The 13,256-nt window shown below is 41.3% G+C and overlaps 1 protein-coding gene across 5 annotated transcripts in view; it reads left to right on the forward strand.

The window, feature by feature from the left end:
• The window catches only part of Creb5 (cAMP responsive element binding protein 5), a 402,319-nt gene that overhangs the window by 379,225 nt on the left and 9,838 nt on the right, over window positions 1-13,256 (forward strand). For all 5 annotated transcript variants that reach the window (XM_058573158.1, XM_046426059.2, XM_058573160.1 and 2 more), the window contains 2 exons: window positions 3,859-4,182; window positions 8,022-8,249. In XM_058573158.1, the coding sequence (XP_058429141.1) occupies window positions 3,859-4,182; window positions 8,022-8,249 (552 nt within the window). The remainder of the gene's footprint in view (window positions 1-3,858; window positions 4,183-8,021; window positions 8,250-13,256) is intronic.

Here is a 13,256-nt window from a genome sequence, read left to right on the forward strand (position 1 = left end):
CTCTCTCTCTGTTATTGTTTTCTAGAGGGCAGGCTGGGTGTGGAGCCCGAGATCTTTTGATAGTGCTTTTATAGCCCATCTGCCCACAGGCCTCCTGCAGTTGATTGTCCTAACCTGGCTGACCAATAAAATCATGTCCCCGTACAAATACCACTTGCAGCGACCCAGGACAAAAAAAATGCTGCACCCCTCATCATAAGCCTCAGAAGGTTTCATTCATTCCTTCACATTTCCACTCATCCATTCCTTCCAAAGATATTAATTCCATGTCTAATATGTACCAGGCTCTGTGCTAAAGCTGGGAAATTAACACTGAGCAAAATCCAACCTGGTTCCTGTTCTCCTGAAACTTATGATCTGGGATGATTGATGGATATTAATAGAATAATCATACTAAAAACCATATAACTAAACACAAACGCAAGCTTTTTTTTTTTTTTTGGTGGTGAGGATTGAAGCCAGGGCCTCATGCATGCTACACAAACACTCTACCAGTGAGCCACATCCCCAGCCCTACAAACTAAATTTTTGTAAAAAAAGGAATATAATTCTACTGGGACCATACACTATCAGGAATTGTTTTACACTGATTGATTTACACATGGAAGCTTTGATCCTCATCCCCTGAACAATACAAAGACATTTCTAACTCCCCAAGGTATAGAAAGTGGAGGAGGGAGAAGGGAGGTGCAGACCTTAGCCCTCCTTATCTGTATTTTGAAATGGGGGTGGGGGTGTCAGTTCTTTGCAATGCACAAAAGAGGTGAAGACGCTGAGTCCTGCGTAGCTCTGTGCTGCAGGTGAGCTTTCTGGAAATTCTCTCTATCCATCCTCCCTCCACCAAGCTCCAGAGTGTGCGTGCCTGGGGCTCCAGTTGTCTGCTAACAGACACACATGGCTACCGCTGGACCTCACAGCATGAGCTCTCATCTTGACACCTTTTCTGACCCCTTCTCATCGTTTTCTGCCTTTCCTTTTGATGATGGAGAGGTGGCTTAACACAATTTATTCCTGTTTCTGGAAAAGGGTGAATAGCATGCCTTCCCACACCTTCTTTCTGGTACAGAGAACAGGCTTCTGAGGTAAAGCACCTCCCTTCTTCCCAGCAGCTGAGTTCGGGAATGTGGCCCTGCCTCTCCCCTCTCTTTTTAGCTTTGCAGGGGCTTAGGGATTTAATATTTATAAAACATGGAATAAGGTCTGGCACATATTGAGTGCTCAATTAATGGTAGTCATTACTGTCAGCTCTATTCACTGATATAGAAAGATGTTAAAGATATAGTGATAAAGTGACAAAAAGCAGATTACAAGGTTACCTAATAGAAAAAGGGTTTGCATGAACATATCCTTCTAAATGCCAAGCAAATTTCTGAAGGTACATGTATTGTGCTAGAAATCTACCACTTCAGAAGAATACAAATGCAAAAGTTACATGTAAGGAATGAGACAGGGGCTTAGGAGAAGAAGGCTAGGCAGTAGTTGATTTTCTTTCTTTTACTATGCAATTATATACTTTAATAGTAATGAAATTATAAAAACATAGTTTAGAAAGTTCAACAATACTATCTATTAAATCAATTTTAAAAAGAAATCATGGTTTCAACATAATTTTTTTCATGCTTTTTTTTCACCCTTAAATTGGGAAATATCATTAAGAAACTTTCTCAGGTTAAAGAAACAGAGCAATTCAAGGGCATTCATTTGCTGTGCTGTTGTCAGAGAGTTTTTAAATTTTGTCATGATTCCCCTGTTGTAAAATGATCCTACTTGTTTGTCCATCTCTACCTATGCATATAGAATTGTCTGGAATGTTATTCACCCACCAGTATAAACAACACATTTGGCTCCTGTGGGGCTGATGTCATTGTACTCTAAAGCATTGCTTAAATTTTTTATAATGAGCATTTTTATAAAAACAGTGAAATCATTTCTAAACCTTGAAAGGAGGAGCATAGTTGACTTTCCTTTTTAGTGGTCAACACAATGCCAGTGTCTGTCTTTCCCAGGCATTCAGGAAGCAAGCTTCATCAGGATCATCTTTATGCACTTGGGTATTACCATGCAGTCCCATGAACACCTTTTCATGAGAGGAGGCAGGTGGATTGGGTGGCTAGTGGATCAGGATGTAGGAAATGTTTTCAACAACTATCTGCATCACTGACTATGCAATCCTGCCCTCCTTAAAAAAAAAAAAAAACCTAATGGAGTGTTTTTTTTTATGTCTAAAGATTTTGATTAATTGAATTAGTATTTTCTAATAGTTTGTTGGTTGAGAATCTTGAATGTTGTACAGAACTGGATAAGGTGACTTTGATCATCATTTAAATGCAACTCTCTCTTCTTTCACTGATTACACACCACTGCCATCAGGCAGATAAGAGTCCAAATCTGGAGAGAACTTGAACCCCTAGTAAATACTTGATGAAGCCACCGTGCGCTTGCCAGTTAGACTCTCATCTCTGGATAGGATACATTTCCAAGGAATAACTGTCTTCCACAGTACTTTGCTCATTGTGCCCCTTGGGATGAGGATGATAACTGCCTACATAGAAGAAAAACAATTTTGAAGAAGCTGGGATATATTGATAACCCACTGGTTCTTTGGAAGGGGCTTAGCAAATTATAACCGACCATCTGATTTTGTACAACTAAGAGCTAAGAATGGTTTTGACATTTTAAATTATTAAGGAGGCAAAAACAAAAGTAGAATAACATTTTGTGATGTGAAAATTATATGAAATTCAAACTTCCTGTCCCTAAATATTGGTGTTTGGGAAAATAAACACCATGCTCATTCATTTACATAATGCCTATGGCTGCACAAGGAGTTGTAACAAAGACTGTCAGGTCCATGATGTTGAAAAGATGTACTGTATGGCTCTTTATAGAAAAAGTTGGCTCACTCCTGCTTTAAGTTCAAGTAGAAGTTTTTTGTGTGCTGTTTGCTGGTTAAAGAGTTAAAGAGCAATGCTTTTGTGCTAGAAATATACCATTGCAGAAGAGTACAAATGCAATACTTGAGATCATTCTACTTTCCTCACTTCCTTGTCAAAGTTGGAAGAAAATAGCTAGGTGCAGGGGCACATGCTTACAATTCCAGCAGCTGAAGCAGGAGGATCACGAGTTCAAAGCCAGCCTCAGCAAAAGTGAGGTGCTAAGCAAATCAGTGAGACCCTGTGTCTAAATAAAATACAAAATAGGGCTGGGGATGTGGGTCAGTGGTCCAGTACCTGTGAGTTCAATCCCTGGTATCCACCCCCCAAAAAAAATTAGTTGGAAGAAAGTAACCATGTGAGAAAAGTTAGATTATCAGAAGGGACCATGAGAGGACTTGGTAACAACTGAAGAGGACTTGCATACTGCCTCCAAAGCTTATGGATCACTACTGCTAACTTGAACTCTAACAACATCAGTCTTCCTGCATTTGAAAATTTGAAACATTTCTTCCATGCATCTGAGAAATCTTTTGAGAGGTAGAATCTTTAATTCTTCTGATCCTTACAAAATATAGCAACTTATCAGATGGGAGCCCTCTGTTCAGTGGCTTTATCATATTGAATGGTTCTGTTTGGTTTGCACTTGCATTTGACTATCAATAGAATATGGTGAATGATTACAGAGTAGGAAATAACTTTTAGTGGAATACCTGAATCTTTAACAGCTATGGCTGACATTACTCCTCCTACCTCCCACAATATATGAGTATGTGTTAATACTGAAGCTATCCTGCTACGAGTAGCAATGTTGACAATAGTACTGTAAAATATTATCAAACTGAACCCATGAGTCAATTTGCTTCAAAATTCCCATGTGTCCACTAGTGAGCTCATTGTCCTTACTTGTTTTGTTCTGTTGCAGAGGCTGAAGGCTGCATTGACTCACCACCCTGCTGCCATGTCCAACGGGAATATGAACACCATGGGACACATGATGGAAATGATGGGCTCCCGGCAGGACCAGACGCCACACCACCACATGCACTCGCACCCACATCAGCACCAGACGCTGCCAGCCCACCACCCCTACCCACACCAGCACCAACACCCAGCACACCACGCTCACCCTCAGCCCCATCACCAGCAGAACCACCCACACCACCACTCGCACTCCCACCTTCACGCACACCCAGCACATCACCAGACCTCTCCGCACCCGCCCCTGCACACCGGCAGCCAAGCACAGGTAGACCCTCTCCATGACCAATTTCCTCTTCTAGTTCTTCTTGATAAGGGTGCAAGCTCTAATCGTGTGTGGGTGGGGGTGGGGGTGGGGGACCCTGCAGCAGCCTTGCTTGACAGGCCTGGGTGTTCCATAGGACCTTCTGGGGAGCTGTGTTCATTTCCTGAGGCAGCAGTTACCCATAAGGCACTATCAGATCATAATTTCTCTAAATATTATAGTAAATTTCAAGCCCATTTTGTTGGGAGGGAGGACTATAAACTTGAAGTTCTCCGAAATGTATTTTGCAGCATATTTCAAAGCTGCTCCTAAAAACAGTAAGATAATGGGAGGATTAAGAGGAATTTAAGCTAATGATGAAAGATGAGTAAAAAATGAGAAAAATGAAGTTAATTCTAACCCTGGTCTATCTGTTATAGTTTAAAACATCCTAGGGACTCAAATTTGTCACCTGTGAAATGGAAGTTAAATACAAAGGGCAATATTCCTGAGTGGCAGTAAATGTTAAAATCTAAAGAGTAACAATTCATGCAGACAAAGAAGCTCCGTAATGGATGCTAGGGCGTAAGGTACTGTGTAAATGCTGAGGAGAGGTGACTCATCCCACCAAATGTGAAATGCGTTGGAGGAAGCAGAGAGTGAGCGAGCCAAGCTCATAGATGATCAGACCAAGAGAAAGGCCAAATCCCAAGGGTGGAGAGTCACCAGGAGTGGCTAAAAAGAAAGCCAGCATTTAGACTAAACTGAAGAGAGTTGGGGGACCAGGCAGACATTATGTCACCCAGACCAAGGAGAGAGGCGAGTCCCTATACAGGAGGGGGTTTTAGTAAGCAGATGGAGGACACATCCAAGAACATGGCTGGCCCCAGACACTTTGGATCCTCCAGTAGGATGAGCTTCGTCAGTCCCCTCCACCCATCCTACACTGCCAGGTCCCAACCAGCTTTGTCAGAACCGTGTCGGACGCTTGGGACCGCCAGTAGCGCTTATTCACTGTCTCCTCCATCTTCCTTCTCTAAAGACAAGAGCTTTAGAGTGGCAGAATGGTTCTCTTTCCAATTTTCTTGTTGTGTGACTGTGGACAAAGAACAATGAACCTCCCTAAATCTCGGTTTTTACAAAGTGGGGTAATCATAGACTACATTCATAGGCTCTTGTGAGTATTAAATCTCTGTAGAAGTTTTCAAAATGTGTTAGCAATGATAAATTCCAAACCAAAACAATTCAGAAGAAGTTGAGCAATAAAATACTACCTGGACCTTTTTAGTCACATTTTTAGTAAAATGTTGCACTGGGACATGAATTTAACAGAGAGAAAGGAAACTCTCAGATCAAAGCTAGGCAAATCGAGTCTCATATGTACTGAATTTTTAAGGAAAGGAAAAACATCAAGGTTTGGTTGCCTTCTTGGGAAAGTTATTCACCAGCAAGTTTAATAGCTCCTTATATATAAAAGTCATTCATTAGCTAAGTACCAATTAGCCAATTGCCCTCTGTTTCAAGTCATTAAGTGGCCAATTGTATATGCAATTAGTTAATTGCTATTATAATTAGCTGTACCAACAGTTTCTTTTTTATCCCATACTTAAAAAAAAGAAAAAAGCATCCTGGTTTGGTCTTGCTAAAATTTGAATAAAATAATTTAGACTGTATTCTACAATACCAGTCTTCAAATTTTATCAACTTGGATGATCACAGAGATCTTGTCATATTGCTTAATAGTATAATTATCTGTACAGTAGGGATAGACATTTGTAAAAGTCCTTCTATCTCTGAGACTATGAGATGACTTGGAATAAATCCTGCTTTTTCAAAAAAATCACAATTCATTATTTGATCCAAACTGGCAGAGTATCATTGCCAAGAAAATTCTACTTTAATATAAAATGATAAGTCTTAATAATTACCAGGAATACAATTTCTGATTGTAGGGTTGCATTTGCAATTTTTCTAATAATTATGCAAAAATAATCATATTGTAGGTCCAAGTGTCACTTCATGGACATCAGGAATTTCTTTTAACCAACATCCCACCTCCCTTAAACCCAGAACCTGCACTGCACCTAAAACCACCCCCATCTGGCTTACCCCATTTGGGCAAAGACACAGGAAAAGCATGACCAGTTGCAGGTTGATTGAAATAGGGGAGGACCTGGTATTGAGAGAGAGGTCCCTTCAATAGAGATGGAAAACCAGTTTTGCCTAGTCTTGCCTGAGACTGGCAATAAGAGATCGCTAATTATTCACAAAAGAAACAATCAAGGCAAAAACCGTCACAGAGCACTTTCTCTCCTACTGCTTGGCTTGTCAGGAGTGAGCTCAGGAGTTAGCCTCTGAAATGACCAGTGCTACATCTTTGCCAATAACAAGGATTATGTCATCATCAGCAACTCTGATGAGTAAGACCTTAGACAATTTATTTTGCTATTCCTCTGTGATCAGGAGGAAAGGCGTCGCCAATAAAGAATTTTAGAAAATGTCTTTGCTTTAGATAAAATTACTGAGATGCAGTCCGACCTCACTCCTGAGCCTGATTCTTTTACAGTAGTCATTGAAGGTTTGATAGAGGTTAGGATTGAAATCTATCACCATCAGTCAGCTGATGTCAACCCATAGCCATCATTAGTACAATTACAGTCATCCTGATTGATATCAATCAGAGGGTTGGAATGTGGTCGAAAAGGTTGTTTGACTTCATTTTTAAAACTCTTTGCCTGTTATTTCTGCAGGTTAAATATCTCTTGTAAAACAACTTTATAGGTATTACAGCCATAAACCTGAGTGACTGAGAAATAGGAGAGGTGGGGGGAAAGCACCCTTTATTGAGAATGAAGAAGGAGGAAGGAGCAAAGTGAATTAGGGAAAGCATTAAGTGTCCAGACATATAAAGAATCAGCTGTAGAAATTTCATAAGGTGCTGCACGTCTGCCTTATGGAGGGAAATAAAGCGACATGTATGGGGGTCTCCAAAGCCTTAGATGTCACTGAGTCCCATACAGACCTTACAAGAAGTCTATAAGCATAGTAAAACTTTTTAATAAAGTGTTCTGCCACTCCCAGGACTTCCTTATGACGCAGGTATGTGGTCATGTCTGCTGTCCCTCTGTGTCCTACACATGCAGCGGAATCAGGGCAGCTTCAGCATCAAAGGCCAGGCCTCCCAATCACCTGGGAGGCTCTCAGACTTCTCCTCCACCTTGCTCAGAACTCTGAGGATCAGCAGACCCATCTAGAGTCTGCAGGTCCAGCTAGTCCTGGGCATGAAGAACTGTGAAATAGTGAAACTAGGATTCCAGCCATCTTCCTGCTTCACGGGGTTCTTTCCATAAGAGTCACCGTGGTGACAAAGTCCCAGAATTTGTCTAGGGAGGCGGTTGTAACACCCCTTGAATGAAAAGAACCTGCCAGAGGTTTTCTGCAGATAACAGTCGTCAGTGACGTGGCAACCTGGACCCCTCTGTTTTCACCCTATAGCTATCCATTGGCTACTTGAAAGTTCTTTGGAAAGTACCTTAAATAAAAACATTTCTTACACCTGAAGGAAGAAAAAAAAATGTTTCATCTATCATGATTTGGCCAAATGCCTGTCAGGGAAAAATCCACCCAACAACATCTTTTCATAAGTCATTCCTGTCTCTGGGTAAAACATCAGATTAAAGCTCAGTGATGCTTTTTCTTTTCTTTGGTGGGTGTGATTTCATTGTTTATCTCATTCATAGAAAACAAGTTCGATGTGCTTACTAAAGCAACTGGCTTCCTGTGCTCTGCATTATAAAGTAAGCTCCGGTTTCTTCCCTTGTCCCTCCTGGTTACCATGGCCTCCTCCCTCTCTGTGCCCACAGGTTTCACCAGCCTCGCAACAGATGCAGCCAACCCAGACCATACAGCCGCCCCAGCCCACAGGGGGACGCCGGCGAAGGGTGGTGGATGAAGATCCCGACGAAAGGCGGCGGAAATTTCTGGAACGGAACAGGGCCGCTGCCACCCGCTGCAGACAGAAGAGGAAGGTCTGGGTGATGTCACTGGAAAAGAAAGCAGAAGAACTCACCCAGACAAACATGCAGCTTCAGGTGCAAGGCCACTGTCTCTTTCCCCAGTTCTCCAAGGCCCTGTGCACAGTTGGTATTTCCTGCCTCCCAGGCTCCTGTTGACTTACAGAGTCCTACCACACACTTCGCCCTCATAGGAGGCTCAAGCCTACTCATCCAGCTTTATTAATTCTGAGACAAACAAAATAGTCCATTCAGTTTTCAGTCACTCCACCTACAAAGCTCTGAAAAGGGAGGACTCACCCAGCTAAGTCGTAGGGCTGAGAGCTCAGGCTTTGATCAGACAGTGGTTCAAACCCTGGCTCAGCAGTGTTGCTGAGTTTAACCTCCCTGACTCAGTTTCCTCATGTATAAAATGAGAATGGTGCCTTTAGAGAGTGTTTAGAAGAAATAAATGAACTAATGTCTATGGAGCAGTTGACACAGTACCTGGCCCAGAATAAGTCTTGAACTGAAAGGTAGCTGTTCAACTTTGCCAGGTTGAAAGGATCCCTTTGGCTTATGCCCTATGACCTATATTTTTTGTTGAGTGGAAGAAAGGAAGGTTTATGGTTGTTATTTGGCTCTGAAAGAAAAGGCAAATTTCCATCTTGTTTTCAAACTCAGTAAGATTTGAATCATGCATGAATTTTGCTTTTCATGAATGGCTTAACTGGGACATTTTATAATAAGGCCACTTCTGGAGTGTTTGGAAAGAAGCCGAGGAAACTCTAATACCCAGGGCATAGAGCACACATAGTGCACTTCAGGGCCTTTGTTCTGGCATCAAAAGAAGAGCAGTGCTCACCCGCAAAAACAATTGACATGTGACAAATAGAGATAGCAGTAAGAGTGAGATTATAACCTCCAGGAACTGAGAGGATGGCCAATAAGCAGAAATGGGTGAGGTGCCCAAGGTAGGGAGGCCAAAGTAGGGAGGCTATGCACCTTAAAAGTTCATAGATCACCTTCATTCCCCACCCCACCCAACATCTGGTCCTTTGTGCATCCTTAGGAAGAAGCAGTTCATGTGCCAAATCCCCAAAACTTTTGCTTTTCTTTTTTGGTTCTGGGGATTGAACCCAGGGCAGCTTAACTACTGAGCTACATCCCCAGATAAGTTGCTTAGGGCCTCACTATGTTGCTGAGGCTGGCTCTGAACTCAGGATCCTCCTGCCTCAGCTTCCAGAGCCACTGGGATTACAGGTGTGCACCACCACGGCAGCCCAGCAGCCTTTGCAGTTTCAATTTCACTGAATGGAAATACCCTTAGGGCATTCAGTGTACAAAGGGAAAGTAGATGAGGAAAGTTTTGGTTATATGTGGATGAAATTTCATAACTTACAGATGTTGACTCCTCCTCTCCCAAATGTATTATGCTTTTTTGAGATGGACATAAGCAAGAGACTGGGAAACATGACAAGATATGGGGAAGAAAATAACACACCAATTGCCCCACATCCCAGTTTGTATGCTACATAAAGGTTGGGACTGTGTCTTTTTACCCCTGCCCCTGTCTTTCCCCTGTGTCTAGTAGAGTGCTACACTTGAGAAGTGTTTATTGAACCAGTGGATGAATTCTCCATCTCTGGAGTGGCTATGAATTGGCCACCCTTGGCATGGATGTGATTTCAGGGTGTCAATCCACTGAGGAATGGCTGGACCTAAGTACCTTTAAAGCCACTCCTAGAATCTGGCAGGCACAGTAATTTTTGATAAGCTTTGAGGTAGAACACAGATAGTGTTTGAATATTAATAGTCACACTTTCATATTGATATTTATTGAAAAATGTAATTAGAACCTGAAACCTGAAATTTCACAGATATTATTGGTAAGGATAAGACTAAATCATTTTTAAATGATTTGATTTGCACATACATGTTAATAAAAGCTCTGGTCTGTGTAGAACTAAAAAATATTGCACAGTCGTTCTGCAATGACTAAAGAGGGGATCCAGGAATTTGCTCCCAGTCCTTAGGGCTGCGGATGGATGGTGAAAACATGCAGGTTTTCTTAATCTTGGCACTGTTAGCTTTTAGGCCCCATCTTCCTTTGTTGTGATCTATGTATTGTAGGCTACTGAGCAGCATCTTTGGCCTTTGCCCACTAGGTGTCAGGAGCAAAGGAGCATATCCCCCCCACCCCCAACAGTGATAACCAAAAAGTCTCCAGACCTTGCCAAATACCCTGTGGTTAGAACTGGGATCATGGTAGTGGTGCAAAATCAGCCTTGGTTAAAAACCACTGGCTTACCAGCTGGCACTTATCACATACAAGCAGTCTTTAAGTCAGTAGTAAGTAAAATGCATCCTTGCCGAATTCCTCCAGGTCCTAGGAGAGAGCCAGGAAAGCAATGATGCTAGTTGAGTTTGAGGTCAGATGAGTTCATGACTTGACATATACATATTTATGACTGCTTTCACAAAATACTCAAGGTAAATTTACCCTTTACTAGACCACTGATTTCTTTTTTTCATTTCTTTAGAGAAAAATGGCTAGGAAGAAGAGATTTTAAGAAATCTAGCTCCTGAAAACCAGGAGGGAAAAATCTATTGAGTTCATGTAACAGAAACGAATATCCTTTGGTTATTAATGCAGAGTGCAAAGAAGGAAAAACCTCTTAAAAGACTAAGTTGTTGATATTTTCCAACCACTGCTCTGCAGAAGGACAGAAGCCACAAGCGTCCAGTGTTTTCTGTGACGTGGCAGCTTCTGCATCTTGCCCGGTGATGCTGGAGAGGATGCTGCAGATTCTGCTACCTTTGAGTGACCCTTTCCCTCTCACTAGACCTTTGTCAACACAAAAAGGTGTCTCTCTTGAGGCTGGTTCAGTAAGCCAAATTTTAAGTAAACAGAAATGGAAGGTGCTAAGCAAACAAACTCCAGCCAAACGGAATACCCAAGGTCTGGATGGCCAGCTGCCATGGTGGGGTTGTTTTCCAGCATAGAACCTTCTAGTTAGGCTCCAGCATTTCAGATTGGAAAAACCAAACCTAAGAAAACAAAAATCAAAACCCCAGGCTTCATTTCCTAGTCGCACAACAAATCTGACCAAGAGGTCAGCACAGGTGTAAAGAATTAAGGGAAAATTAGAAACCACCCAAACTGACATTTTATATAGGGAGAAACTGAGTTTCAGAGAGATGAGGAGACTTCCCAGATATCACCCAACCAGTAAGGAGCAGAAGGAGGAATCCAGCAAGACTTCTGTGAACCTAACCCACTGCTTTTCGATCTTTCATTCTAAAAAGACCTTAAACTAAAGGAATTCACATCCTTCTTTGTGATACAGAGTGGCTAAAAATCACCACTGATGTGGTGCTCAGTAGACCATTTGAGTTCAGTAGAGGATATGGAAATCATCTGCACTTTCATGGGTGCATGGAAGTAATTGCTTTTCCTTTTTAGTGCAAAGACACATGGTCTAAGTTGCCGCTGAAATTTTAGACACACAAGCCCAGGTCTGGGACTTGGCAAGAGAATAGGCCAGATGGGAACTGTTGCTTGACAAATTGAAAGCCCTTTGTTGCAGAGTGAACCAAACCTGGTCTCCGCTAATCTAAAAACAAGAGGGGGCGGTGGGTACATCGTAGGGCCCATTTTGATAATTATTTTTTTGGCACGAACTACTGCTCACACCAAAAAAAACATTCTGGATTTATCACATATCAAAATGACATTCCCCAAACAAAGAAACTGTAACTGTAGCTTTTAGGGACTCCTTGGATTACTTGTTTAAAGAATGTTATCATAGTATTGAAAAACTTATGGATTTAAAAATAGATCAATCCAACTGGATTTTTCCTCCTACAGTCTCTGTTTAAATGGCTTACTGCTTTAGAGTAGCAAACTCAAATTAGTTTATAAATTTTTTTTTTAAAAATGAAGACTGATTACCACAAAAGAGTCAATACTTACTATTTATACTTTGCTTTTGCAAAGTATGTTTCTACTGAGACCTAGAACTCTTATTATAACCTATATAGGGGAATTTTACAACAGGTGATTTTCCTTGATTCATAAAGTAAGGTAATTCAGAGTAAGAAAATGCCTCCAGAAGTCCTGGCTTTTATTTCCCTATTGGACTTGGAGGCCACATTTGATTTCTTTCATGCACTTTGAAACATTTGCTATCTGGTTGTTCCCTTCCAAAATGAATTCAAGGTGAATCTACTTATGTTACCTTGAAAGGATTTTTCTTAAAATATGGTCTAGTAATTCTGCATTTCCTACATCAATCAGTCTTTCAATATGGAATCTTTAAAATAATTCTGCAAGTACAGAGTACACAACCCATTCTCCTTTTCTAGGACAGTGATTCTTGACCTTTCTAAAGCCAAAGTGCCCTTCTGGAAACTGCTGAAGGTGCCATAGTCTCTCACAATGTGGACACACGTATGGACATATTGCTTTAGAATCTGCCCTGATGAGGCCAGGGAGCACATGAGATGCTGAAGCTGGATTCCTTATGAAATCCAAGACCTGAAAGATTAATAAATATATTTGAGAATATTAATGGTAGTCAATGAATGAATACAAATCAAGATTGGGTTCTTCATTAGAGAATCAGGTAATTCAGTTTTTCAATAGAAAGCAACACAGAAACACTCATGGAATAAGAAGCTCTCTTTCTGGGAGGAACTTAGAGAACTAGTACGATTGTCTTGTTTTGTACCTGGTTGATGAAGCCATTTAGGAGCTAAACAGCCATGATTCATTCATTCTGTCTCTCCCTCTCTCTCTCAGTAGTGGGGATTGAATCCTGGGACTAACCCTTTATGCCCACCCACCAGCTGAGTGTTCCTTTCTCTGATAGATCTGCACCATGAATTTCTGTGCCTTTTAGGTCTTTACTTAATCTTTACAGTATCATAGTTATGTGTGTATATGATCTGAACAAGAGGCTGACTCTTCTTCTTTACTGAAGATATTAGTTATTTATTTTTCAATCATAACATGACTACAATGACTAGCGCGTTACACTAGAAATATGTCCATACTCACATATAATCTTTAAGTGATGGTCAGTTTTTACTACACTCTCTGTG

The sequence above is a fragment of the Marmota monax genome, unplaced genomic scaffold (assembly GCF_021218885.2).
Source record: "Marmota monax isolate L192 unplaced genomic scaffold, Marmota_monax_Labrador192_F-V1.1 WCK01_AAM20220418_F8-fsc00133, whole genome shotgun sequence".
Taxonomy (NCBI): domain Eukaryota; kingdom Metazoa; phylum Chordata; class Mammalia; order Rodentia; family Sciuridae; genus Marmota; species Marmota monax.